The sequence below is a fragment of the Choloepus didactylus genome, chromosome 16, assembly GCF_015220235.1.
Source record: "Choloepus didactylus isolate mChoDid1 chromosome 16, mChoDid1.pri, whole genome shotgun sequence".
In the NCBI taxonomy this organism is placed as follows: domain Eukaryota; kingdom Metazoa; phylum Chordata; class Mammalia; order Pilosa; family Megalonychidae; genus Choloepus; species Choloepus didactylus.
Genome location: NC_051322.1, coordinates 49,042,965 through 49,070,817, shown reverse-complemented (window position 1 = coordinate 49,070,817; position 27,853 = coordinate 49,042,965). Strand labels below are relative to the sequence as shown.

Genomic DNA, 27,853 nt, shown 5'->3' with positions numbered 1-27,853 from the left:
GGGCTTTTCCTAGACATCATACTCAGGGTGCTGGGAGACAGAATCTGCAGCTCGCTTGGATTTGTCCACCCGGGAAATCAGAGACAATGAACTGGCTCCCTTTCAGAGCCACAGGGGCTCTGGCCATTTTAATGGTAAGTCCTGGTTTTTTTCCTAACTGCAAACTTTCCCTATTTCCTCCCTTTTTGGAGAATCTTATGTTTGATTGCTAAATCCTGAGTGTAAAGTCTAAAAAGAGTATAGTGAAAATAAACATTTAAAAATGAAATTGTAAAGAATGCCAATTTCTTCTTTTCATTGTTTTATTTTTAATGTTGTTATTTTACACAGAAAAAATAAAACCAGAGAGAAATGAATTTGAAAGTCACCTCTTAGCATTTCTTTCGTTTCTGAATTAAGTAATCCTAATCTCAGGTCATATTTTCCACAACATCTACCTCATTTTCTTCAAAGTAATACTATTTTGTTTCTCTGTCTAACCCACGGGGTAAAATGCATAAAAGAAAGACACTTCTATTTTCTGAGGTTACATACTATTAATTCTACATGCCTGGTCTTGATACCTGCCATGTTTTTGAAATACTCAAAGAAGGCTGAATTAAAATCAAAGCAACTAACTATAGAGAAGTTAGGAGGGTTCTTAAGAAAACAGTATTTATGTTTAGACATTATGTGGAGTCTTTGAAAAGACAGGCAATAGAGTAATTATACTTGTACTGATTGAGAAAGTTTTATATAATAGTATCTAAAAGAAAAGTGGAATCTGGAGAGCAAAGCACTGGCTTGGATGTTACAGACTAGTTTGTTCCTTAACTATGTTGTTTGTGTGAAAAAAAAAAGTCACAATATTATGTTAACATCAATGTATCAAAATAATAACAAATATACCAAAAATGGGTATCAAATAATTCTTAATACTTTCCACTTTATTGATGCAAGGTGGATTGCTGAGGTATCAATTTACCTCATTTCGTTATCTAAATAATTGAGATAATTGGACTTCAATACAGTACATGAGGCTAGATCTCAAGAAGTAACTTTCTAAAAATTACAGATGCCTAAAATTAGAATCACTTGCCTGTGACTTAGTGAGTTTCCTGGCAGGTTCTCAAGGCACTGTTCAAGCAGAAAATTAGTACCATCCCTTCCTAAGATTCTGTTTCTATTAAGACATACTAATTTTTTGTTGTCCAATGAATTTATTCGACCTAAGAATGTTGTAAAGAGATATGACTGTTGCATGACTTGGCTTACTTTACCAGATGGGCATTTCTGGACTAAATTGCAGATGGTCTGAAAATTCAAAGCCCAAGCCAACAAGTGAGCCCAGAAAAGTAGGCACTACTTAGCAGGGGTGTTGGATTAGATTGCCATAAGGACATAGAAGCTCTTCCCCTGCTTCTATTTAGAGACTTTTCAAATTGCCCCTCTGATTCTAGAGGGACCATCAGATTCTTATACTGAGGGTTGTTCAATTCATCTTTGTATCTCCAATACATTCTGTGCTATCTCATAGTGAATAATCAATTGTTTGAAGAATAAATAAATGATTGAATTATGACACTAAACTCTAAAAACCCCACGGTGCCCCTGTAATGGCAGTCACTGAGGCAACTTTGAAATATAAGACATTCTTCCTCCCTACAAGAAATTTTAAACACACACACACACATTATTAAACAACAATATAACTTCTTAGATGATTGTTACACTGAGAGGTCTAGACCACCTATGTCCAAGATGGCAGCCACTTTTGACCACTTGAAATGTGATTGGTCTAAATTCAAATGTACTGTTAAGTGTAAAATACATATCAGATTTTGAAGACTTAGTATGAAAAAAGAATATGAAATATTTCATTAATAATTTTTATATTGATTACATTCTGAAATGAGAGTATTTTGGATGTATTGGGTTAAATAAAGTTCTTAAAATTAATTTTACCTTTTTTAATGTGGCTACTAGAAAATTTTAAATTACATACATGGCTCACATTTGCAGTTCTTATATTTCCATTGGACAGTGTTACTTTTTCTGCTATCAGTGGAAGGCAGTATCAGTTAGAGTGAGGTAGGCAAAAAACGCTCTACGGACAAGGTGAATTTGAACTGGTTTTTGATAAGTATGGGCCAAAGGGAAGTATTTTTGGTTATCAGACCAGCCTAAGTGGAGGTAGTCAGGACTATGGTGTGTGCCTGGGGGCAATGAGCACACCGGTTTGGCCGGAATGACAATCTGGGGTGGAGAATCTGGACATGAGTTTGGAAAGGCAGAGGAAAGTCAGACTGAAAAGTGCAGCTTTGAAAGCGAATGGAATCTTTTGAGAGGTGGGGAGACACTCAGAGCCTTGAAACAGTGTGGTGACAGGAAAAAAAGCAATGGTTGTAAAAGCATTATCAAGATAGTAGGAATGCGCATCTTTTGTTGTTGAAGGGTGGGGGACTAAAAGTTGGAAGACGAGTTTGGAGGGTTTAAAGTAATTCCACCACATTATGACCATTCAAGGGTTGCTGGGAGAGGTGTGATATAAAATCAAAGTCATAAACTCAAACCTATGGTCATACCACTGACTCATTCCAGGTCTTATTTCCTCAACTGTCAAGTAAAACAGTCACACCCACCCTGCCTAACTAAAATGGCCATAGTGAGAACAAAGCAGCACTGTGTGCAAAAAAAGTGCTTTGAGAAATATAAAGCTCTTTGTAAACCCTAATTCTTATCCTTTATAATATCTCAGTAATAATGATTCTTGATACTTTAATAGTCTGTCTTACTATTTTAAATTATCACCAATGCTAATTTCAATAAATCAAGAAATACCTACATTTTTCTTGAACTAAAGAGCATATCGAAAAGCAGTTAAGAAATTAATTTTTAGGTTGACTAGAAAAAATAAAAGCTATAATTATCATTAACAGAATGGTAAGTGTGGGAAAATAACATGTTTTCAAATGTGGAGCTTGACTCAATATTTCCTTTGTCTAGTCTTCTAGATGATTAATTATTTGGGAGAAGCAGACATGAAAACCCTGGCCCATTACTGAAAAAGAGGGAGGAGGGGTGATATTTCTGTTTGCTCTTTTTGTATGATCCATTTTCACACAGTAGAAATTTGGGGGAAAAGGATTTGTGGTTGAAAAATACTTACCTTCCGAGATTTAACTTTTTTAAAAAAAGTTTATCTTTAAAGGAGAATATTGTTCAGTGTTTTATAGTCCACAAAATCCAAAGTAGTTTGTCATATAACACTCCTTTAAGCATCTAAACAAAAGCTATTTAATTTCATATTAACTATATTATGTACAAATTCACTCATCACAAGACTAAGCTAGAGATATTTGAAATCCACAGATTTTTAAAGTACAATTTTTTGAAGAAGTTTTTGCTGCTGGTGTGGGAAAAAAAATAGAGAAGCAATTTCAATTATCAAGTTCTGACTTAAAATGTGTTCTAAATATAGTGGATCTGTCTTCAACAACCTTTCACTATAGAATGTCCAAAATGTAAGTTTCAGGAGAAGAATTTGAGGCTAAAATGGTCCAAATTTTTAAAAGAAAGAAAATGCTTGCAGAATCTTTTCTTCTGATGAAACAATCCAGTTTCCATAGTTAATAAACACATGAAAATAAATTTCCCTTAAAAATCCCCCAGAAGTTAAGATTCTAAAATCAGAATAACATTGCCAAGTGATTCTGCCCAGCCCTGCCTAACTTGGGCAGTAGTTCAAGAAAGATCTAATTACTTGCTTAACACCTGAAACTGGTTTTCATCTGGGCTTACAACACTCAGTGCCCATAGGGTTTGTCAAAAACCCATTGGCCTTTGGCTCTTACTTTGCAGTTTAAAAAGTAGATCTGATAGCCTAAGGTGAGGGCTTGCTTTAGGAAGTTCATCACAAAGAATTATACAGGAAATCGCTTACTATCTGTGATTTTACAAGGAATAATTGAATCTATCTAATGTGTACTTTGTTTTTTGCAGGGCTGTTGCACAATTGCCCAGGTTGTGCACTGCCCAATGCCAGAAGGTTCCATTCATATAAACTACAATGTAAACAGTGCCCCCTGGGGTTGAACAATGAGCAACCTACCTAATTGTATAGTGGAGCACTGTTTCTTGTCTCTTTTTGGTGCTCAAAAAAGTTCCTTATTTGCCTTAATAGTCAAATTATTCTTTTCTTTTCTTTTTACTATTTTGTTAAGTTTGGTGACAGAAGTGATTAACACTTATTAACCACTAACTATAGCCACACCAAATCTATAAGATAAATAGAATTAACAAAACTTTGTTATGGAAAACTGAAAGATGTATTAAATATCTCAAATCACACAGGTACATGATAGGATTGGAATTTAAATTCAGGGATTCAGGAGCCATTGTCCAACTTTGTATTACTACTCTTTATTGCATCCTACACGGCATTTAAAATATCATTTGAGATTGTCCAAGGATGTTTGTTTTCCTTAGCATCTCTGTCTACCATGATACAAGATTTAACTTTCTAAATTAATTGCATTTACTCTAAATATCAGTTGCTGAAAATTGAATTGTACCTAATTAAATAGTAATCTTCAGGTAATTAAACTATCTCATTTTGATTAAATTAAGGGATTTGCCTTGATTAATGCAAAGTTTATTATCATGTGTTGGGGGTTTTATTTTAAATTTTAAAATTCAATATAAATAGAAAGCTATGAGTGTAATGAAAGATAAATTGCTCAGCTCTTCTGAATTGTATGTAAGTTATTTATGCCCCAAACAGGTACTGAATGTCCTCTATGATCTGACACACTAGCAATCATTATACCCTAACTAATTATGGTAATTATACCACCACCCTCTATATTCCATGTTGTTTTCCAGACAAACAATAATAATAAATACAAAACCATACTTAAAATGTACAATGATTTTTTGAATTACCTAATTCATTCTACAATTTCCCAGAGATTATTGAATGAGATCCACTCATATTCCCATTCTAAAGATGAAAAAAAGTGGTCATGCCCTAGGATGGGCGGGGACAAGCTCCCTGGATTTAACCCATTATCTAATGGTCTGTCCCTCTCCACACAAAAGTTTAAGGTAACTCTAAATCCATCTTGGCCAAACTAAGTAAAATAGAAGTTATTATTACAAACAGATTTTTTTAACCTTGTCATCCTTACCCTCAAAATATACTTATTTTTGTATCTACTATATTCAGTAATAATGATAATGATACACTATACATATTTTTATTAGCCAACATAGGGGATGTAGTTATCAAATTACTTTATTCCATATGCTATTCGATTAATTTAATTTGCTTTTGGTGAAATATTTCTAATTTCTTATCTATATCAGGGTATAGCAATGCTTTAAAAACCATATAATCATAATTGTCAAAATAACTAGGAAATAATAAGAAGAAATAAAAGTACAGGAATTCTTAAAATAAGGGAAGTTTTATCCAGTTTGGTATTTCAATCCAGGCCACCCAAAGAGACAACCTAGCCAATTTAAACTATTTAAATGTTTATTAAACATTCAAAATAATTATATTAGAAAATGAGTCAAAACAACTCAGTAGCCATTATGAGTATTAATTAACTAAAATATGTTTTTTAAAAATACTATTCTAAATAACATAAGGCTGTGGTTATTTTTTAAAATACCTAGAGCATTGCAATATTCAGATGTCTCTCTCATAAACTAGCCCAAATTCCTAGAAGCACACACAAAAAATCACATTTTCACAATTTTCCCTAAAAATAGGGAATATTCTTCATGGTTTGGTCTTAAAAGAAAGGATGGAAAAGAGCAAAGATTTAGACTGCATAACTTCTCCAAGGGCTCCAATCTTATGAGAAAAAAAAAAGAAAGAAAGAAAAAACTCTACAAGAAGCAATTGTCTTACAATATTAATTCTCCATAGTTAAGGTTTCTGTCCTTCCTTTGCTTCCCAGGAAAATAGAAACTGCCTGAATGTCTATTGGAAAAACCATTCCCGATGAGGCTTGTAGAAACATGATTCATACTTTCTGGATGACTCTTTCCAGTTTTCCTGTAAAGAGGAACATGCCTGGACTATCCCTTCTTTCACGTGGGGATGAACAGTTCTTATGAACTAAGAAAGGGGTAATGCAATTAGTACATGGCCCTGGTCTTTTTCCCCTAGTACCTCGTGGATTGCTTAATAAAGAGCAGCAAAGCCGTGAAAACATTCTGAGACCTGTTATAACCAGATGTAAGTTTCTCTTTCATGTCAGTTTGAACACAAGTCTTTTGAAACAAGGGTTTCAAATAAAATCTTTAGAATGGATGGGTTCCAACATCCTGTGTGTGGTATGGTTACTCCTTTAGTTTAGACTTGGATTTGCCAGTTTGTTATAACCTTCAAAAATAAAAATGTAATAAGCCTGCCTGGTTTCAGAAGCAGCCATAGCCTTTTCCCAGGTTGAAATCTAAACTGACCACCATATAACTTTCTTTCCACCACTATTATTTTTCTATTTATTTGGGCCAAGATTGGTTAGAAGCTACTGTAGTGATGATGTTCACACTCTGGAATCAGGCTGCCAAGTTTCATACTTGGGCTGATCGCTCAGGCAAGGTACTCATTCTCTCTGCATCTCCATTTCTTCATCCATAAAATAGAAATTATAACAATAGAACCCCATCAGGTGGCTGTTGTTTTAAATGAGGTAATAAGTATAAAGCACTATGAATAGCAACCAACACACAGAAACCACACAGTAAACATCAGCTAAGATTATTACTCTTCTAATTGTTTCTTCCGGTATCTTTTTCACAATACTTTTTCCTACCAGAATCTCTTCAGATCAGAAAATTAGTGGATCAGCATATAATTGCTAAACACCTGATAATGGATAGTTACTGTGAGGGTAGCAAGAAAAAAGTAATAATAGAGAAGCACTAATTTGGAAAGTTTACAACCCTCTTGGCTTAGCAAAATAATGCACACAATTAAATAAGAAATAATAAATCAGGGTAAACCATTATGGACTAAATAACATAGTACAAGATAAGTGTGGAACAAACACAGAAAAGGGTAGGTAAGTAAAGATGGCTTCACGGAGTTTGTTGGAACTTGATTTAATCTTAAAGATGAGTAATATTTAAACAGGTAGAGGGAAGAGGAGTGTATTCCAGAAAGAAAACAAGATGGAAAATGATACAGGTGAACACCTTAAGAAAATGGAGACCTTAGCCTGTTTTATTTCATTTTATCCTCATTTGATTTTTTCAACTCACTACAAATATTAAGCTCAATATTTAAATTCAAGTAATAAGGCAGAGATTAACAGATTCATGACCCATATCAGTCTTTGGGAATAGCATACCCCATCTTCATGTCCCATTCCCTAAACTGTTACACAAGTTCCATTTATTCTCTCCACTCCTGCAAAGCCAAAGGAAAACACTTAACTGTAATTGCAGTTAACTAATTCAGGATGGTCAAGGCAATCTTTAGATATCGTGATTTGTAGGCATGCCTTTGCTGATCTTTGAACAAGGCAATTGGTTTGGAGATGGTTTCTAATGATCCCCTTTGGCACTTTCTGAAACTCACCACAATGTTGCTTGCCACTATTTTCCAAAACAATGGCTTCCAGAGATGCTGAGAACTCTTTATTGAACAGCCAGATAAGAAATGTTCAGATGCTGCAACCAGCTGTTAGGCATAGATTTGCAAGTACAGTAAATTCTTCTTTATATCATTAAAATTTTGAATTAGATTAAAGAACTGAATGAAACTCTTTCTATTGAGATCACTTTTTCTTTCCCTAGTAGGACTCTACCCTTTGACTACTGCGTCTCTAAATTTACTTCTTTTGAAACAGAAACCAAGAACAACAGAATGCAATAATCAGAATTAATAGCTTTATGTAATTATTTATTTAAAGAATTCACATTTAATTTGACTTTATTTAAATATTTGCAGGTAATCGTATTGGTTCATGGAGAATTGCGAATACAGGTAAAATATGAACAAGATTTTTGTAATTACAAGTAATGGGTTAGGTTAAAAACAAAAAGAAAATTGAGTTTAGGAAACATAAATATTTAATGTTTAAAATTATCTGATAATATAACTGTAAAAGAATATAAAATTAAAGTTCTAATGTCTAACCCAACAATATATAAAAGCCAGTAATATAAAAAGTCATTACTGTAATTGATCTCATGCTCTCTTTCTTTTTATCTTAAACCAATCAAGATGTTTTCATTAAGCAAATCCCATGTGCCCAGAACAGTTAGATATTGGGGAGTATGTAAAGGAAATATAAAATATGATTGAATGCTAATATCAAGAATTGTATAACTTGTGAACTTCTTCAGGTATTTAATATTTCCTCTTTGCTTGACAAAGTATCAGGTAGAGCAAAGTAGACATCTAATAATCTTAGATATCTTGAAACATAGGGGTTCCTCAATCTATGAGGAACTAAACTTGCCAACTACGTGCATAATAAAATGAAATCCCTTTTTACATAAGACAAAAGGACAACATGGACAAGAAAGGACAGAGGTGCAACAAGCTAAAAGAAGGTATAAACGTGAATGGGTGAAATTTGCAAAACCCTGCAGAGAAAGAGAAGACAACTCAAAAAGAAACCCAATTGCCACGGTAAGTCATATCAGCAGGAGCAGTGTGAGCTTTTGGAATAAGTGTATTAGATATAAATTAAATTAATAAGGCAATTCTGATTAGCATAATCAGAGGGAGTCTATAGAACAAATGGCCAAATGGCCTGGTATCTTCAACAAACAAGTATAACAACAATAACAACAACAGCAATAACATGAGAAAGAGGAAAAATGGAGGCGTTATAACTTCCTGAGTTATTATAAAAAAAGAACTAAGAGACATATCAATAGATTCAATATATAAGCCTTATTTGGATCTAGATTATAATAAACTAACTGAAAAAAATATAAGTCAATTAGGGAAATTATTGGAAGTAAGGATAAAACAAGATTGGCCATGTTTTGATAATTGTTGAAACTGGGTGATGGGATTTATCAGGTTCATTACACTATCCTCTTTACCTTTATATATGGTAAGTGCCCTTGCCTTTCTGTTGGCCGCCTAACATTATCACAGCATCCACAATTTGAGCAAATATTCTAGAGCCAAAATAATTAACACGCATTTTGGTCCGAACCGGTCAGTAAAAGCAACAATTTGATTTTATTTCGTTTCTATCAAGTAAAGGTCACCAGTTTCATAAAGATCAATCAAAGTGAGCAGATGACTTAAGAAGGTGCAAGTGGGGGAGAGAAGGGGGAGGAACTGGACCCAGCAAGGATCCCATAACATTTTGGGTATTTTTGGCTGCAGATTACTTCAGATTTCCAAGCAACCCAGAAAATTACATACCGAATTTCTGGGATGGGAATTGATCAGCCCCCTTTTGGAATCTTTGTTGTTGACCAAAACACTGGAGAAATTAACATAACAGCCATAGTTGATCGTGAGGAAACCCCAAGCTTCCTGGTAAGTTTGTGTCCTCAACATCAGGCTACTCTTTTCCTGATGCCCCTTGGCTTTAGAAGGCGACACTCTTCTATGGCTAATTCAGAGGCAAGATGAATACTTTAAATTCGGCATGAATCTATCCACCAACAAATAACAATAATAGTCCCTCTGCAAAAAGCCTCCATTTGGGCACCTAAAGGAATACACTGGGAGGGTGCATGAATACATGCTAAATCCAGGGCCCAGTCTGCCAAAAGTTTCAACCTGGCATGAGAGAGTCAGCCTGGAGGAAGGGCCAATTGCCCAATTATTCTGCCAAAGTGGGCATCTTTTTGTTCTTTGTCAACTATTAAGGGAAACGTTTTTTTTCTCTGCACAAAAATTCTGTGTATGTCGGCAGAGGCCCTATTTCTATAGGTGTTTGTAGTAGGCAAACTAAGTCGGTAGGGTAATAATTTACATTTTTCCCTCTTTTACTAGATCACATGCCATGCTCTAAACGCTCTAGGTCAAGATGTAGAGAAACCACTTATATTAACAGTCAAAATTTTAGATGTCAATGATAATCCTCCAAAATTTTCACAAAGCATATTCATGGGTGAAATTGAAGAAAATAGTGCTTCAAGTAAGTCTTTTACATTGTCTACAATTTCTGAGGCTTTTTTTTTTTTCAAATACAAGTGTCACTATAGTACATTATTTTTCCGAACTAATTTATTCTCTTGGTCCCATCAGTGGTTTTACAGAAACATTCATCAAGATAACTGAGAACTTCCTTTCTAAAATTGGTAGTGGAGCTAGATAACTGAGAACTTCCTTTCTAAAACTGGTAGTGGAGCTAACAGTCCACTGCAGTTATATTTCTAGTCTATAATCCTATTATCAGGTCGATATATCCTATACTATTTATACAATTCGCATGAGTGTCAAGGAGACATAAAGCTAAAGAGGCAGCCTGACATAGCTGGATGCACCAGCTGGGCTTTTTAGGTTACCAGGAACAGAAAACTACTCACATTACCTTGAATAATTTGGGAGAAGGGGAGAATTATAAGACCATCAAGAGAAGGAATAAAGACAGAAAATAGTCTCAACCTCAACAACTCAAACCTTAAAGAAAACTAGCTCCCTACGGAAGGCAGCACAGTTCTACCTGGTTGAGAGAGACTGTAAGACATATTGCAAGGGACATGTAATTTTTTTTTTCTTTCAGCATACAGATAGCTTTAAGATCTTAAAAATCAAGGATCAATCTGAAATTGTGTTAAATATTTACTGTGAATAGAATATTAATCATTCCATTTTCTTTAATGAACTTCTGTATTCCTAGATTCACTGATCATGATACTAAATGCCACAGATGCAGATGAGCCAAACCATGTGAACTCTAAAATTGCTTTCAAAATCATCTCTCAGGAACCCGCAGGCACACCTATGTTTCTCCTAAGCAGACACACTGGGGAAGTTCGCACTTTGACCAATTCTCTTGATCGAGAGGTAAAGCAAGACACTTGGGGACCTTCAATAAGAAAGGGGTTGGTTGTAACAAACCCAAGAGAGGTGACTCAATTTACCTGGAATAAAAGGAGAATAGAAAAAAGGTTCCTGGTATTCAACTGGGCAATTTAAGGAAATCATTTGCATTCAAGATTGATTCTGGTACGGTGGGGGATATATCTGGGACCTGCACAATCAGTTGTTCCCTAAACAATGGACAAGTATTGGGGTACCAGTGGGAGTTAAAGTGGGAAAGGAAAAAATGGCCCTGGACAGATTGAACTGTGACTTATTACTTAAATGATGGAGGAGAAGGAAATGTTTTAGGTGAAAAGAGAAATTTCTATCCAGAAACAACCTCAAGTTTTCTCTGATGTTACACTTTTCTCCTTGACTTCTCCTTCCGATTTTGCCCCTGCTTCCAGGGCACTAATGAATCACCTTCCTCCCTCTCCCTCACTGTCTTACCACAACCACCACCATCTCCATCACCACACACTGTCCTGTCCAACTTACTTTTGTACAAATGATTTTCAGAACAGACTAACAGGGAAGTTTATAAATGAGTTTCCCTCAGATAAGGATCCCACAATACTCCTTGCCCATTTTTGCTCCAAGTATACTGCCTTGCTATAAAAAAGCTCCCAAAAGAGAAAATCTGTTCTGGCCTGTTGAAGAATCCCACCCAACCATCTGGAGCCCCCATATACCTCCTCTGATGATGAACAGCAAGAAGTGCATATGATCCTTCCAGAGAAAGAACCACAAGATTGAATATTCTCACTTTCTAACATGTAGGAAGCAAATAGTTGCCATTCATATTCTTGGCACCAGAGATTGATTATTTTTCTTTCTTTTCTCCAAATTTAGCAAGTTAGCAGTTATCATCTGGTTGTGAGTGCTGCAGACCTAGATGGAGAAGGACTGTCAACTCAGTGTGAATGTAGGATTAATGTGAAAGATGTCAATGATAATTTCCCAATGCTTAGAGAATCTCAGGTACACCTTTCACTCCTTGAAGAATAATTTTTACATTTAATAGTTTGCCAACCTAATTCAGTATTTGCCTGACTGCTGGCTTTTATTTAAATTCTCTGTGTGTTTGTTTTTTTTTAAATAAGCTTTTGTATATGAAAGCAGCAACCAGGAAGGATACAATACATAATTTGAGAAGTAATGAGTGATGTTATTTAAAAGAAATACAATCCCTTCTGAAGAGGTCTGACATCGAGTCTTAAATTCTGCTTCTCTCCTTTTTAGTATTCAGCATATATTGAGGAAAATACTCTAAGTCCTGAATTGCTTCGATTTCAAGTAATAGATTGGGATGAAGAGTTCACAGATAATTGGCTTGCAGTCTTTTCCTTTACCTCTGGAAATGAAGGGCATTGGTTTGAAATACAAACTGATCCCAGAACTAATGAAGGCATCCTGAAGGTGGTTAAGGTACGGTCTGGTTTCACTTCAGTGGCAAAAAATATTCTATAATAACTAAAGTTATCATTTCCACAAATCAACTGTATTTGTTTAATAATAATATTACCACTTTAATAAGGAAACTTGTGAAACACATAAAAGTAGATAGAATTTTTAAAAATCACCTGATAGCACTCTTTCCTAAAGACAACCTCTCTTAAACATGTTGGTGTATTTCCTTTCAAGCTCCCATACTTTCTACAATAAATACAAGCACACATACCTTATGTATATTTACAAACAGATGTTTATAAATGTGCTTACTTTAAGCACAAGAAAGCAAAACACATTTCTTGACTTAAACTCATTCACTTTCTATAATTGGATTGAAGTCAGGAAGAGATAGAATTTGTGGCTTGTGAGTTTGTCAATCTGTTTTAAATGAATTGATTATAGTCATCAAAGGAAAAAAATGCAACTTTTCCTAGAAAGTGTGAATGTATGAATTAAATCTACAGGATAAAAAATAAATAATCAAGTAAAGCTTCTATTTAACATGCTTGGCTATAGCAGATTCCTCTCCGGAATCATTTATGGATATTTCTGCCTGGATATATTATAAATTAGAAGAAATAACAATTATTTGGGCTATTCCTTGGTGTAGGACATTGGACTATATGGGGACTTCTTTCTTTAATTCTTTGAGTCCAGTTCAGTGACAGACCCACCATGTTCCCTTAACAAGTTGACTGCTAGATTCCTGGATGGTTGAGAGTTGTACAGGCAGTTCTTTATTACTCTATTTTTCAGAGAGAAGGCATCAGCCATCTTCACTTTTAAGGGTTTTGTTATAAACTCTCAGAAATGCTGGAGAATGAGATACTCCCTATCTCATGTATTGGTGTTATCCAATTTCCCAAACTAGAAACCTGGGCCTTATCCTTGAATCCTGACGTTTCCTCACAACAAACACCCAGTCAATGCTGCCCTAGAAATGGTCCTTAGAGTCTAAGCCGCCTCTTCCTTCTTACGGCCTGTGTTCTAGCCCAGCCTTGCCTCCGCTCTCCTAGATCGCCTGTAATAACTCATAAAGGGTGTCCCTATCTCCAATCACTACTTGAGTTTGCTCTTCTTATTGTCACCAGTCCACCACCATATTTTCTTAAAACCATTTTGGATCATTTACCTTCCTCTTTAAAACCTTCCCTCTTCTCCATTGGCTGTAAAAGTGGTACTCAATCCTGATTGCCCACTCAAATCATTTGCAACTTTTCTTAGAAAGTGGGGCTGTATGAACAATTGGTTCAGTTGGTCAGCGGTGAAGCAGCGAACTCTAATACACAGCAGGGTTCATAATCTCCAGCAAGCCTTTAAGATGAAGTTCACCCTCCTCAGAGTTGTATTATAATTACCTGGTTACACATCTTTCTCTTCCTCTCCACTGGGAAATGCTTGAGCACACAAAGCTAGTCACTGCAAAGTCAAAACTCAAATCCAGATCTCCTCCTGAATTATTTGTAGTGATATACAATGTAACCAAGGAGCATTTCCTTATATTATCACCCTCAAAAAATTTACTAGTCAATGGGAAAAGCTGTCCTGGGATTCCTCAGGTCTTAGTATTTGGTCACCTCAATAAAAGGGTCAAACAGCTAGTTATCATGCAAGACCATCTGAAAATGGTTCCACAAAGAGTTGTTGGGTCACCACTTGCTGCTTTGCAGATGCCTATTTGACAATCAAGGTTATTAAGATAGTTTGCCTTTGCACCCAGGAGTTTTTAAAGTCAGGGAAGACATTATTGCACATGCATTCAATGAAAATTCTGTGAAAGATCCTATCTGCCATGTCTACGAATGCATTATGGTTCTTTTTTCAGTAATCATAACAACTTGATGAAGTAAGGTTTTTTTCAGAAGTAGAACCTTGAGGATCAGAGAAATTAAATACTGAGACTACATAGCTATTAAGTAGTAGAACCAGAATTCAAACCATGTTATGACAGCAAATTTGGGATTTTTTCCACTCACCACACAGTCTAAAGAGACCATCCTCTTAATTTGTTAGTCTAAAAGAAGTACGCTGCTTTGTAAGTATCCATTACTGATACGAGGTCTCATGAGTTAAAAATCCTAAAGCTTTCTGTCTCAACATTACTAAGGTTTCTGAAACTGTTTTCTATATAGAAATACAAGGATCCATTCATAACATCCAGCATAGAATTCTCTTATCCTGTTCTAGGTTTGCTGGTTCTTATTTTTGTGACGTGTATTTCCTTCTAATTTTATTTTTACTCTAGGCTTTAGATTATGAACAACTACAAAACGTGCAACTTGGTATTGCTGTCAAAAACAAAGCTGAATTTCACCAATCAGTAATTTCTCAATATCGAATTCAGTCAACTCCAATCACAATTCAGGTAATAAATGTGAAAGAAGGAATTACATTCCGCCCGGCTTCCAAGACATTTACTGTGCAGAAAGGCATAAGCAGTAAAAAGTTGGTCAATTATATTCTGGGAACGTATCAAGCCATCGATGAAGAAACTGGCAAAGCTGCTTCATATGTCAGGTAAGACTCTTTTTACATCTTACTATTCCTTGCTATAGTTTTAATCCATAAACTATTACAAAATAACATATACCCTATTATATATCAAAAATACAAAAAATACAAAGCTGACCAAAGAACTGGATAATTCAAGAAGACACATGTAACTAAACCATTAGAATACACAGTGCTATGAACATAAACTCAAGTTAAAATGGTAACAAAGAAAAGACTGCCTTAGCCTATCCAAAGAGAGCAGGAAAAAGATTCACAGAAACTTCCAGTTGAGTCTTAAAAAAGGAGTAGGAATTCACCAGAAGAAGAGGCTTCAAGCAGATAGAACAGTGGGATACAGAGATATATAAGCCTAAAATTTAAGAGCAACATGCAGAGTAGTTGCTTTATTATAAAGGGCAAGGACACAGTTATTATTTTATTTTATTGTAGAAAGAAGAAAACTGAAAACTCAGGCTAATACATACTTAAGGATTCATGCTAATAAATTAACTTTCTACTCCTGTAAAAGCATATTTCAATATCATAAATGCATTTAAAATATAAAATGAGTCGTTTTCATTTAATGTGTAACACAAACAACTCCTAATTGTTTTCTATTGTAAAACAGATATACCATGGGACGTAACAATGGTGGCTTGCTAATTATTGATTCAAAAACTGCGCAAATCAAATTCAACAAAAACATAGATCGGGATTTTACTTTCATAGTTAACAAGACAATCACAGCTGAGGTTCTGGCCATAGACGGTAAATGAAATATTTTAATTATTTTAGAAAAATGTTACTCCAATTGGTATTTCTTTATGAATAGATGATTATGACTATTTAATATATTACCTTTATCATTAGTTAAGAAAATAATCTTAGGGGCCTTGGATCTCAAATTTCAGGCAGCTGAATCTTGACTAGAAGACTGAGCATGCTAGCTTCTCAGTGAATTTTGTGCTCTGTTCCAATGGTTTGCTGTGGTTGTGGCAAGAATTTTTAGATCCACAGAAATGCCTGTGTTTGAGAGGATAAAGATTTGTATAGAAAGCCCATGAGGGAAGCTCAACTCAAATGTTAGGTGCCTTTGTGAGTTAGTTATAGAGACCTCATTTTAGAGACCTTTTCTGGAATGTTTTAAAATTTAGTCATTGAGTGGGTATGTTTCCTTAAGTATGAAATTATTTTAATACTAATGAAAACAAACATAAAAACAAAACAAAACAAAAAACACCAGAAAATCATACCACCTGGGAAAATGGCAAAAAGCACTAAAGGAAAAAACAGAAATGTCTCATAATTCCACCACCAAGAGATTTTTATTTTATTGTTGTTTATTTTATTGTCAGTATTTTAAATTTTCTTTCAACAAATTTTCATATTGCATAGTAAAAACAAATAATCATTTTATTCCAAATACTTCAACTCAAGCTTTAAAGCAAAAGTCTTTCACAGGCTGATACATCCCAGAGTAATTTAGGCAGAGACTAAAAATGTATTTGCAGGGCCCACCTGAAGAACTGGGGAAAAATGTGGAAATATTAAACTTCCCCACCTGGAGAATTACTGATATTTTCACAAGCATTGGGACTACCAATTCAGAAGGCCAAGCCCTCAATCTTGGGGCTTGCCCTTATGAAACTTGTTGCTGCAAAAGAGAGGCTAAGCCTACTTACAATTGTGCCTAAGAGTCACCCCCAGACAACCTCTTTTGTTGTTCAGATGTGGCCTCTCCAAGCTCACTTGGCAGGTAAACTCATTGCCCTCCCTGCTACAAGAGACATGACTCCCAGGGGTATAAATCTCCTTGGCAACCTGGGACATGACTCCCAGGGATGAGCCTGGACCGGGTATCAAGGGACTGAGAAAGCTTTCTTGATGGAAAGGGGAAGCAAAATGAAACAAAATTAAGTTTCAGTGGCTGAGAGACTTCAAATGGAGTTAAGAGGACATTCTGGAGGTTATTCTTACGCATTACATAGAAACCCCCTTTTAGTTTTTAGTGTATTGGAATAGCTGGAAGGAAATACCTGAAACTGTTGAACTGCAACCCAGTGGCCTTGATTCTTGAAGACAATTGTATGACTTACACAGTTTACAATCTTTACAAGATAGTATAAGCTCACACAGTATGACCATGTGATTGTGAAAACCTTGTGACTCACACTCCCTTTATCCAGGTTTGGACAGATGAGTAGAAAAATGGGGACAAAAATTAAATAAATAATAGGGGGGATGGGAGGATGTGATGTTTTGGGTGTTCTTTTTTACTTTTATTTTTATTCTTATTTTTATTTATTTATTTTTTTTTGGAGTAATGAAAATGTTCAAAAATTGATTGTGGTGATGAATGCACAACTATATGATGGTACTGTGAACAACTGATTGTATACATGGGATGATTGTATGGTATATGAATATATCTCAATAAAATTGAATTAAAAAAAAGTCTCTCATACAGTGTTGGGCCTGGCTACTACAAGAGCCAACTTGGCTACTACAAGAGAAGTAGTAGAGAAGTTACTTGGCTATCAGAAGAGAAGTTTAAAAGATTTATTTTGCTTTTTAAAACTTATTCTCTACATCTATTTAACTCTAAAATGTTATTTTTACAGAAAACACCGGTGAAACTTCCACAGGCACCATATATGTTGAAGTACCTGATTTTAATGAAAATTGTCCTACAATTGTCCTCGAAAAGGAAATTATTTGTAGTTCATCACCTTCAGTTGTTGTCTCAGCTAGAGCACTGGACAGTGATAAATATACTGGTCCTTACACATTTTTACTGGAGGAACAACCTTTCAAGTTGCCGGTTTTGTGGACAATCACAGAACTAAATGGTGAGTAAAATTGTTTCCATAAATGAAAGTTGCTTCTTTATATTCCCAGAAGGACAACAGCTCATTTGGAAGCAGGTCCTTTCCAAGGGTAACTGAAAAAATTCTTTGCAATGAAGACATGGTCCTAACCTTTTGAATCTCTGCTCACTACAGAAGAGAAAAGAAATGATATGATATATGTTACCACCATTTACTATTTCCTGTTTTTCACGCAGAATCTGATTTTTAATATATTTTAAAGTACTTCTACCTACACAGCACATCAAAAAGATTAGACTCAAACATCTATATTATTACAGAACTGTCTAGATTTCTAAATATGTAAACTTTTCCAAAATAGGCAGGCTGTGAGCAGGTATGAAGCAATGGAAACAGCTGCCTGATCAAGGCACATAAGAAGTGGTCTTAGTCTGCCATTAGTAGGCAATCTTGAAAGCACAGTGAACTCAAATTCATAAACCCATTAACCAACGGGGAAGAGCTAATCTCTTTTTTTTCCTCATCTTTATCAAGCTAATTTTACCTTTCCTATGTTTTCCAGGAATCTGATAGAAGCAGATACTAGCCTAAATAAGAATTTCCCTTTCAGTATTGTATAGTGACCATCAGGCTACTTCTCCAAATCCTTTGTAAATGAATTCACTTTTCTGTGGTTCTTTTCTGAACCAGTCTGGCTTTCTTTCATGAATACGACCTATGGTGCCCTCCAGTCATAGGCATCAGCCACTGCCAGAGTACAAGAAGAAGCTTATTTTCCAAGGCCTTCTTCCCTTGGGCCTTACCTATTCTGGTGTGAGAACCTAATCTCTTAATTATGCGTGTAGCATTTGGCTCCAGCTGGGTTTACCAGATGCATGACCAATGAAGAGGCTGCCAAAGAAACATCAGAGCAAGTCAGGATGGGGCTTTCCACACACCTGCTCGCCTGAGGCTGGGCAAAGCAACACTGCCTTGCCTGGGCAGGCCAGCACAAAGTCAAAAGGGCTCCGTGAGCTATTGAATGGTTCAAGCAACTCAGCACTGTGGCTTACTAGAGCTGCTGCTGGGATCCCACTGAGAAAGGGGGAAAGGAGCAATGGAGACTAGAAAGCAATGGATGCACACAAGTGACATAGGCTACAGGCCATCATCACAAAGGAATCCTGGTAGCAGCAGCCAAGCAGAATCTCAGTGTTGGTGACTGAGGCTCAAAAACATGAATGAAGGGGACACAAGAGAAGACCACATAAGAATCCAGAAATTGATCCAGAGATACAGGAGAGTGGTTCAGCCTCAAGAGAGGGGGCGTGATATTTAAAAGATGCCCATCTGCCATCCTCTTTGGTCCGAAAAGTTGGGTAAAAATGGGGAGAATAATGAGCCCTTCTGGACCAGATACAAGGACAAGGAGGCAGGGGCAGACAGACTTACCAAACTTGAACCTCTTGTAACCTCATAAATACCCAAACTTCACTCATCTATTATTCCCGCAATTTGTCACAGTGATCTCTAGGGCAACTCCAGCTCTAACAACAAAAATCAGTAGTTTTAAGAGCAAAAGACACCCTTGATCTCCTTTTGATTTGTATGATTGTTTTTCTCCAGCTACATCAGCACTACTAAGAGCCCAGCAGCCGATCTCCCCTGGAGTATACAGAATTTCCCTCCTAGTTACGGACAGACAGTCCAGGCAGTGCGAGACCCCAGACAGCTTGACTGTGGAGGTCTGTCAGTGTGACAACAGGGACATCTGCAGGACTTCTGACTCCAGCAAAGACCGTCAGCCCACGTACCGGACGCTGGCATCAGGGGAGCTGGGACCTGCCGCCATCGGCCTTATAATCCTCGGTCTTCTGATGCTGCTGTGTGAGTACACCATTATTTCACCCTGTTGACATTTCCGTTCATGAGGACCATGGGCAGAGGTCTTCATGCTGCCAGTGATCCTTCCCCAAAGCAAGAAGGGCCATGCTCCAACTGTTTGATAGGCAAAGCTAGAGGGAAACAGTTCTTTCAGGAAGAGTCTCAAGTGTTTGACTTTTCACCTACTAACAATCTGTATTCATAGCACAGCAAATCAAGTCATATATTTTAGAGATTTAGAAAGTAGCACAAGAGAATCAAGAGGGGAAAAAAATAACTCATTAATACTCTCTATGTACTGCCAAGAATGTTCCCGGTTAAAATAACGGCTTTATCCACTAGTGCCGCACTTTCTAAAATGTCTTCTTGATATGTAAGTCTCATGAGATGCTAAAATGAAGAGGTCACTCGTCAAATAAATTTAAGGAAAATATATATAATATTAATAGGCTTCGAGCTTTATAATGTTCATTAAGAAGTCAAACTCTAAGAAGTTATTGTTTAACCCAGCATTTCCTCAAAATAGTTTCCCACAGGAAAATACACTCTCTTTGGGGGTTTCACACTTAATATGATAAAGTTTCATTGAACATATTAAAGAAGACTACAGATATGTGTAATTTCCCAACACAAATAAAAATTATTTTATTCAATAGATGTATTTCTGAAGTTACATTTGAATCAAAGTCTTGTGAATCAAATCATACTTTGAATGTAATACAATAAAACAGGTCTCTATTTAAAAGAACTTTGCACCAAACACTTGCATAAATGAGAAATTTTTGATAAATTCACAATCATTTCCCTAATTTTATTATAGAATCATATATTTTTAAAGTTAAAATGAATTTTAATGATGATCAAGTCCACTCCACCCATCACTTAATTTTTTTAATTTATGAAATGTTTTTAAATATTTTAAAACCTCAGAAAAGTAAAGAACATTACAGACAGTCACATATAATCATCACTCAGACTTAAGAGATATTAATGTTTTGTCATATTTTCCATATCAGGTTTAAAAAGAAAGAGAGAGAAAAAATTACAGTTATAGCCAGTGCCCCCCCACACACACACACAATATCTTACCCTTTCTCCTTCCCCAGAGGTAGTTACTATCCTGAAGTAATCATACATTGCTCAATTTAATAGCTAAAATCAACAAACATAGAGTTTCAAATGTCTGATATCAAGTTAGCCAATTTACAACAAAGTTTTTTTATGTGCCTATATGTGAGTCACTATGTTAGCTTCCAGCTGAAAAGGAACTTTATTCTGATTTTCATGCAATTCATAGAATTACACATGTATAGCTACATGAAAGAAAGTTATAAAGCTATAATAGAAGAAAATACAAAGTACTAGGGGAATATTAGAGAAGGCTTCACAGAATAGGGGAATGGTCAAATTGAATGAATAGGATGCAATAAGCAGAAAAGGAGGGAAAGATGTTTCCAAGGGGTAATAGCATGAGCCAAGGGCCAGAAAATGTTTGGCACGTTTTAGGAATTGTGAAGCTTTGGGATGCTAAAGCATGGGTAAATTCTGGAGAATGAAAGATGATGGAAAGTGTGTTGGGGCTAATTTGAAAGGGCTACACATACATGACATGGTGTTTGGACTATACGCTATGAGAAAGGGGAGTTACTGAAGGTATCTGCATAAAAGACTAGGACGGTCGTTTTTGTAGTTTAGAAAGAACTCCCGGAGCAGGGTGCATTTTAAATTAGAGAGGAAAGAACAGTTAGGAGGTTATTGTAGTAGAACAGGAGAGATGATGGAGGTCATACTTAGAGATGGGATGTGAGACTGGATAGGAAAGCCTGCGTGCTCTAGACGTTATGATGGACAGGGAGAATGGATAAGAAATCCAGATGACACTAAGGTTTCTATGCACAGCAGTCAGTGGTAGCTAAAGCCATTAATTGAAACTGAAAATATCAGAGGAAGCTCAGATATGAGTCTGATTTTGAAATGTTGGGTTTTGAGGTGTACGGCATGTCCAAATATGTATGGCTACTGGATATTTGGGATTGTGAAAAGGATGGCAGTCAGAGGAAATATACTGTGTTATTTCCACAATAATATATGCTTCGTGTGACCCTGTGATTTGCAAAATAAAATGCGTACAACGGAACATACATTTTTCAGTCTGTACAAATACACTTAACATTTTGAAAAACTTTCTCTGGATACATATATAAAAACCATACAATGATATAGACAAGATCTCTAAATGATTATTATGCCCACCTAAAAATATTCACCATCCAAATTTACATTCATCTACCCTTCAAAACTACTTTGTCAACTCACAATGTTCAATTCTTTCCACACATTTAATAAATCATAGAAGTGAGGAAGGCAGGAAATAAAGACAGCCTGAAGAAGTATCACCTAAATGAACATTATATTAAATTTTGAGAAACTATATTAATTATGCCCAATTTATTTTATTTTATACACCTGGCCTAATTTGTACATATATAGTTTATATATACAATATATAATATGTAATATGTAATATACATAATTTATACATATATATAGGACCAACCTAATTTGCATAACTGATATAGTCCATCCTAACACTGCCAGCAAACCCTCATAGCACTCACTGCTGTCCTTTACCTATATTAATTCATTCAATCCTCACATAAGCCTATGATACAGATACTATTTATTTCATTTTATGGATAAATTAACTGATGCAAAGAAAGATTCCATAACTTTCAAATGTCATACAGCTAGTGAGTGTCTGGAGCCAAAATTCAAATCCTAGAAGGCTGACTCCAGAGCCTGAAAAACTATTCAAAAGTAAGAAGTGCTCAAAAAATTTTTCTTGGTAATTTGCATGTGTGTGCATATGGCAGGAAATGTTACTACTGAAATAGGGAAACCCTGATTTTAAATAAGCATATTATTCAACTCCATGGCATATCTCTAGCTTCAAAGAGTTAATCTGTCCATTAATGCCACCATTTTAAAAATCTGAAGTTATTATACTTTTCCAAACTTTAATAAACTGAAGTATGGCTCTCAAGCAATTATAATTTTTTAATAAGGAAAGATTTCAGACATATAAAAAATATGGAGGAAAATATGACTCTAAGTGGGCAGAGTTCAAACATTAGGATTCAGCCAACCTGGGAGGGAGAAGAAGCAGAGGAGTGGGCCAGGGCACTGATGATAGAGCGTAGGAAACAGCTGCTTTCAAAAGTGTTTCTCTCTTGGTCCATCAGCATGAGTATGACATTAATCTTTATTGCCAACATGGGATTGCTACACACAGAGGATGATTACACCAATATGCACAGAAGGAAATTATTACACAGGAAGGAAGCCCCCTCTGAGCTAAGGATTCTTAAATCACAATTAAGAGTACAGTAATAGCTGCTTATTAGACCATTTGCTGATGGAGTTTTATAGAGAGGGTGTTATTCAGTTCAGAAGTCAGAAGTTACTTAAAATATCTCAAATCATTTAGGTCTGTATTACTGCTTGGAATCCTTCACACACACACACATACACACACAGAAAAATAAGTGACCAAACAAAAATAACTGCTATTGCTGGTTAATTATGGTTTTCAAAGACATACAGACGAGATCCTAAAGCACTGTCATGCCCACCTAAAATGCTGAGAACCCAGGTATATTTCACCATGTATTCACCTGACATAGTCTCAATATGTACAAACAAATGCAATGATCACAAAATATACTGAGGAAAAGGATTGAGGAACTGAACAGCCACATTTATTTTCCCATTCCTCAGATGGTGCCTGTGTTAAGACAACAATGTACATGTAAAATGAGTGATCCATTCTGTCTCCTTCAGTTTCATAATTATTTGAAATTTTACTGTGATTAACTTACCAATTTTTTGTAGAAACTAATTTTGCCTTATATTAGGAATTTTCCATAACTACTCAAAATATTGTGTTTTCTTTGTAACATGTATGACAATTGTCATGTCAAATAGTTCCCAAGGGACTCAAATGTGCTGACGTTTTGTTTCATTTTGTTTTGCCTATTAGTGGCCCCTCTCCTACTGCTGACCTGTGATGGTGGGGCAGGCCCTCTAGGGGGTGCTACAGGTGGGTTCATCCCAGTCCCTGATGGTTCAGAAGGAACACTTCATCAGTGGGGGATCGAAGGAGCCCAGCCTGAAGACAAGGTGAGCATCCAGTTTTTTTATTGAGATAGGTAAACAGTCAGTGGAGAATTAAAAAAAAAAAAAAAAAGACTTCTTGACCCTCAATTTGAGAGTCAGTATGGAAATAGATGGAGCCGTTTAGGAGTTTTAGCTCTTCAGATGTCGAAACATAAAAGTGGGTACTTCTGCAAGAATTTGGGTTTCTTTTAATGCCATTTTCAAAAAGCCACAAATCACTATATTGCTATGGAATCTGGTTCACTTTTAAATATATTTATTTTTTGAACAGGGTTTTCAGGAAATCACAAATATTTCTGCACCACTTATAACAGCTAATGGAGCTGAATTAATGGAAAATTCTGGTAAGTGAACATCACATTTATTTTCAAAAGCAATAGTGGGTTAAATAAGAAGTATTCAAAAATAAGTGCTCAAAAATTTTTCCCGGTAATTTGCATGTGTGTGCATATGGCAGGAAATGTTACTACTAAAATAGGGAAACCCTGATTTTAAATAGGCACATTATTCAACTCCATGGCATATCTCTGGCTTCAAAGAGTTAATCTGTCCATTAACGCCACCATTTTAAAAATCTGAAGTTATTATACTTTTCCGAACTTTAATAAACTGAAGTATGGCTCTCAGGCAATCAATCACAATTTTTTAATGAGGAAAGATTTCAGACATATAAAAAATATAGAGGAAAATATAACAAACATCTATGCAGCCACCATTCAACCTTATGTATTCTTAATATTTGGTCGTATTTGCAGTTAAAGTTCATGTGGGAACATCTTCAATCCTGTTTCCCTTTTTCTTTCCTAGAAGTAATGAAAACCTGATTTAGGTCCAGTTACTAATTCTTGTGTTCAATCATCATAGGACAAGATCACTTATGTTGCCAGATGGTTAATTTGCTTATTTCTTTGGTTTTACCAAGTGACTGTTTTACTCATATTATCTGTATGTCACAGCTAAGGTGTAAACTAGAGGAACAATAAGATCTGATGCCTAATATTAAGATTTTTCTTAATTCTATATCACCAGTAGATTGCTTTTTCATGTCCAACCTTCAAAAATTTACATGACTTCTCCCCAAATATGTAACTACTTCCCTTTGTCACCTACCACATCCTCACCTGTGGCTCCCATTATAATTATATAGCACACAATTATAGCAAGAAATATACCCAGGATTCTCTAGAAAAAATAACTTCCCATGAAAGTGTAATGGGACAGGCAGAATAGTCATAATTCATTAAATTTTCTTTAACCTCCAAAACACCAAATTAACATTTGCTAATTTGCATAATTACATTAGCTATGCTTCCTCTGTAGCTTCTATAATTAATCAATATGACTGCTTAATTACAATTTCCCTTTTTCATGGAAACAAAAGAAGCTGTCATGAAGAACAGCTTCCCACAGCTTATTGAATATTCTATTTTTACTTTTCCATTTCTGACTTTTGTCACTGAAAATCTATTTCCTTTGTACATTTTATTATTATGTTTCCAGAGCTAATTTGTCTGCTAATATCCCTTCCTCACATCACAGATTGTACACCGCCAGTCACATAATTATATTTTTCTCCCTTTTCTCCCATATACTTGCTTTACTTGACTATCAAAGACCAGTCAAAAAAAAATACAATAAATCACAGAATGAAACATTCAGGAATTTTCTCCCCTGTTTTTAGAAGTCTGTACAAATACATATGCAGGCGGGACAGTGGCAGAAGGAGCTTCAGGAATAGAAATGACTACCAGGCTTGGTGCAGCTACGGGATCTGGAACTTCTGCGGGATTTGGAGCAGCCACTGGACTTGGCACCTGCTCTGCCGGACAGTCTGGAACAATTAGAACGAGGCATTCCACTGGAGGAACCAACAGGGACTGTGCTGAGGGAGCAATAAATGTGACTTTCCTGGACTCCTACTTTTCTCAGGTAATTTGGCAGAAAACTTTATGGTGTCATTAACTTATCTTACTAAAGATCTTCTTTATTTAACTATACTTCAATTTTACATTTTCTTTTTACAGTTTGTTAAAATGTAAGGAAAAAATAAGTTTTCTTCCTGCCCTAGTAATACTGATAACCCAAGGTGCTGCCAAAATTATGTCATTTGTCAAAAGGAGAATGGGTAAATAGCCACAAAGTGAGAGAATACAGCAAGGGGCACCTCATTCCTCCAACTGGAAAAATGACTGAGAGCAAAAGCTTTTTGGTTTTTGTATCAGCAGCATCCTTCTTAAAAATATGAAGCAGACCACAGTTTATTTTGCATTTCCTATACCATAAAGGATGTCTGAATATGTGTGCATATAATTGTCTGAAAGCATTCTTCACATTTTCAAAGGAATCCATATCCAAAAAAGTTAAAGAGCCATTGAATAAATGAATTAAGAGTCAGGAAGTATAGAATTGAAAAGTGACAAGGGTGCAAGAACAGAGAATTTGGAATGTGGGTTGCTTGTCTTTTGCTTGGTGACCAAAGATTATTAGGATAGAAGCATGGTTGGATTGGATCTCACATATACTTAGAACCAGTGCGTTCCAGGTCTGGCCTGGTGTCAGAGCTGACGAATGTAGCCACTGTGTTTGAGGAGAGACTGGCTTGTTTGGGACGAGGACTCTCAGAATACTCCAAGGTGCAAGATGGGCCCTAGTACAGATGAGTCTCCCATTCTGGGTAAGAGCTGTCTCAGATGGTGCACAGTGGGATGCCTCCCCACCCCAAACTCAGACATACATTTACTCAAGCAAACACAGAGAACTCACACTGCCCTGTGAATACCTCTTGCTACATAGATATAATCCCAGATAAATGTCTTCAGAATTGTGAATTAAAACATGAACCCAGGCTAGACTCAATCTTGAGGGAATTCAGCCACACTAGTCCAAACACCAGATAACTTCTATAAAAAGATTGTTGATATAAAGAGTATCCCTTTACTTCTATGGATTACTTAATTTGTGCATTCATGGTCAAACCTTGAACTCTACGAACAGTATTAAATTCTTCAATTGAGTCTTCTTAAAATGCATTTTTCCAATTTTCTTCCGTCTTTAGAAAGCATTTGCCTGCGCAGAGGAAGATGACAACCGGGAAGCAAATGACTGTCTGTTGATCTATGACAATGAAGGGATGGACGCTCCGAGTTCTCCTGTGGGCTCTCTGGGTTGTTGCAGTTTTATTGCCGATGAACTGGATGACACCTTCTTGGACTCCTTAGGCCCTAAATTTAAAAAACTTGCAGAGATAAGCCTAGGCGTAGATGACGAAACCAAACAATCTCAGTTATCCACCAAAGAAAGTGGTTCTGGGATTGAAACCTGTGGCCATGGTGTAGAAGTCCAGCAGGCAGGAACTGTTAGGTGCCAGACTTTGCAAGACAGTCAAGGAGCTTCTGCTCTGTCTGCTTCCGGGTCTGTCCTCCAGCCAGCCATTTCCATCCCTGGCTCTCTGCAGCATAACTATTTGGTAGCAGAGACTTACTCAACTTCTGGTTCCTTTGTGCAATCTTCCACTGCAGGCTTTGATCCAATTCTCTCACAAAATGTAACAGTGATGGAAAGGGTGGTTTGTCCTGGCAACCTACAGGGTCCGATGGAGTTATGAGGGTCACGTACTGTGATCTGTACCGAAGATCCTTGCTCCCGTTTGATCTGACCAGAATGAACTGGAATAACATGCTGACCAAATCTAAATGGTTGGACCAAATTCTACAAAGTAGCATAGCAAAGCTCACCGTATTGTTCTAATCTGGCACTTATTAGCTACTTCCATAAACTGATTATAGTTATAATTTAAATTTTCTAGCTCTTATCCTAAAACTGGGTAGGTTGTCCCTATTAATTCTCAAATACTATTCAAATTACAGTAAACCATAATATTTTTCAAAAACTCTTAGGATCACATTGGATGGGAAAATTTCCTAAACATTTTAAACCTCCATTTTTGCAGTGCCAAAGGAAGATGCAGTGTGATTTAGTGTATTAAACACTTGGAGTCAAGAGCTCCAGTTCTTGTCTCTGTCACTTTTTCTTATATCAT

General features: G+C 36.0%; 1 protein-coding gene and 1 long non-coding RNA gene across 2 annotated transcripts in view; one reads left to right on the top strand and one right to left on the bottom strand.

Moving 5' to 3' along the window:
* Window positions 1-27,853, bottom strand: part of LOC119511142 — a 76,313-nt gene that overhangs the window by 33,413 nt on the left and 15,047 nt on the right. The window lies entirely within an intron of this gene.
* Window positions 87-27,573, top strand: DSG3 (desmoglein 3). Its single transcript, XM_037805574.1, has 16 exons — window positions 87-134; window positions 7,949-7,984; window positions 8,504-8,635; window positions 9,350-9,505; window positions 9,968-10,112; window positions 10,818-10,984; window positions 11,855-11,983; window positions 12,245-12,430; window positions 14,700-14,971; window positions 15,576-15,715; window positions 17,569-17,796; window positions 19,381-19,641; window positions 23,678-23,817; window positions 24,095-24,158; window positions 25,496-25,743; window positions 26,870-27,573. Exons 1-16 carry the CDS (start codon window positions 87-89, stop codon window positions 27,416-27,418), a joined length of 2,901 nt encoding a protein of 966 aa, XP_037661502.1. The 3' UTR covers window positions 27,419-27,573.

Coding starts and splice junctions, on each gene's coding strand:
- DSG3 (XM_037805574.1), top strand. CDS start 87: ATGAACTGGCTCCCTTTCAGAGCCACAGGGGCTCTGGCCATTTTAATG. Junction 8,636..9,349: donor AAAGAAACCCAATTGCCACG/GTAAGTCATATC, acceptor TTTTGGCTGCAG/ATTACTTCAGATTTCCAAGC. Junction 19,642..23,677: donor CGGTCTTCTGATGCTGCTGT/GTGAGTACACCA, acceptor TTTGCCTATTAG/TGGCCCCTCTCCTACTGCTG.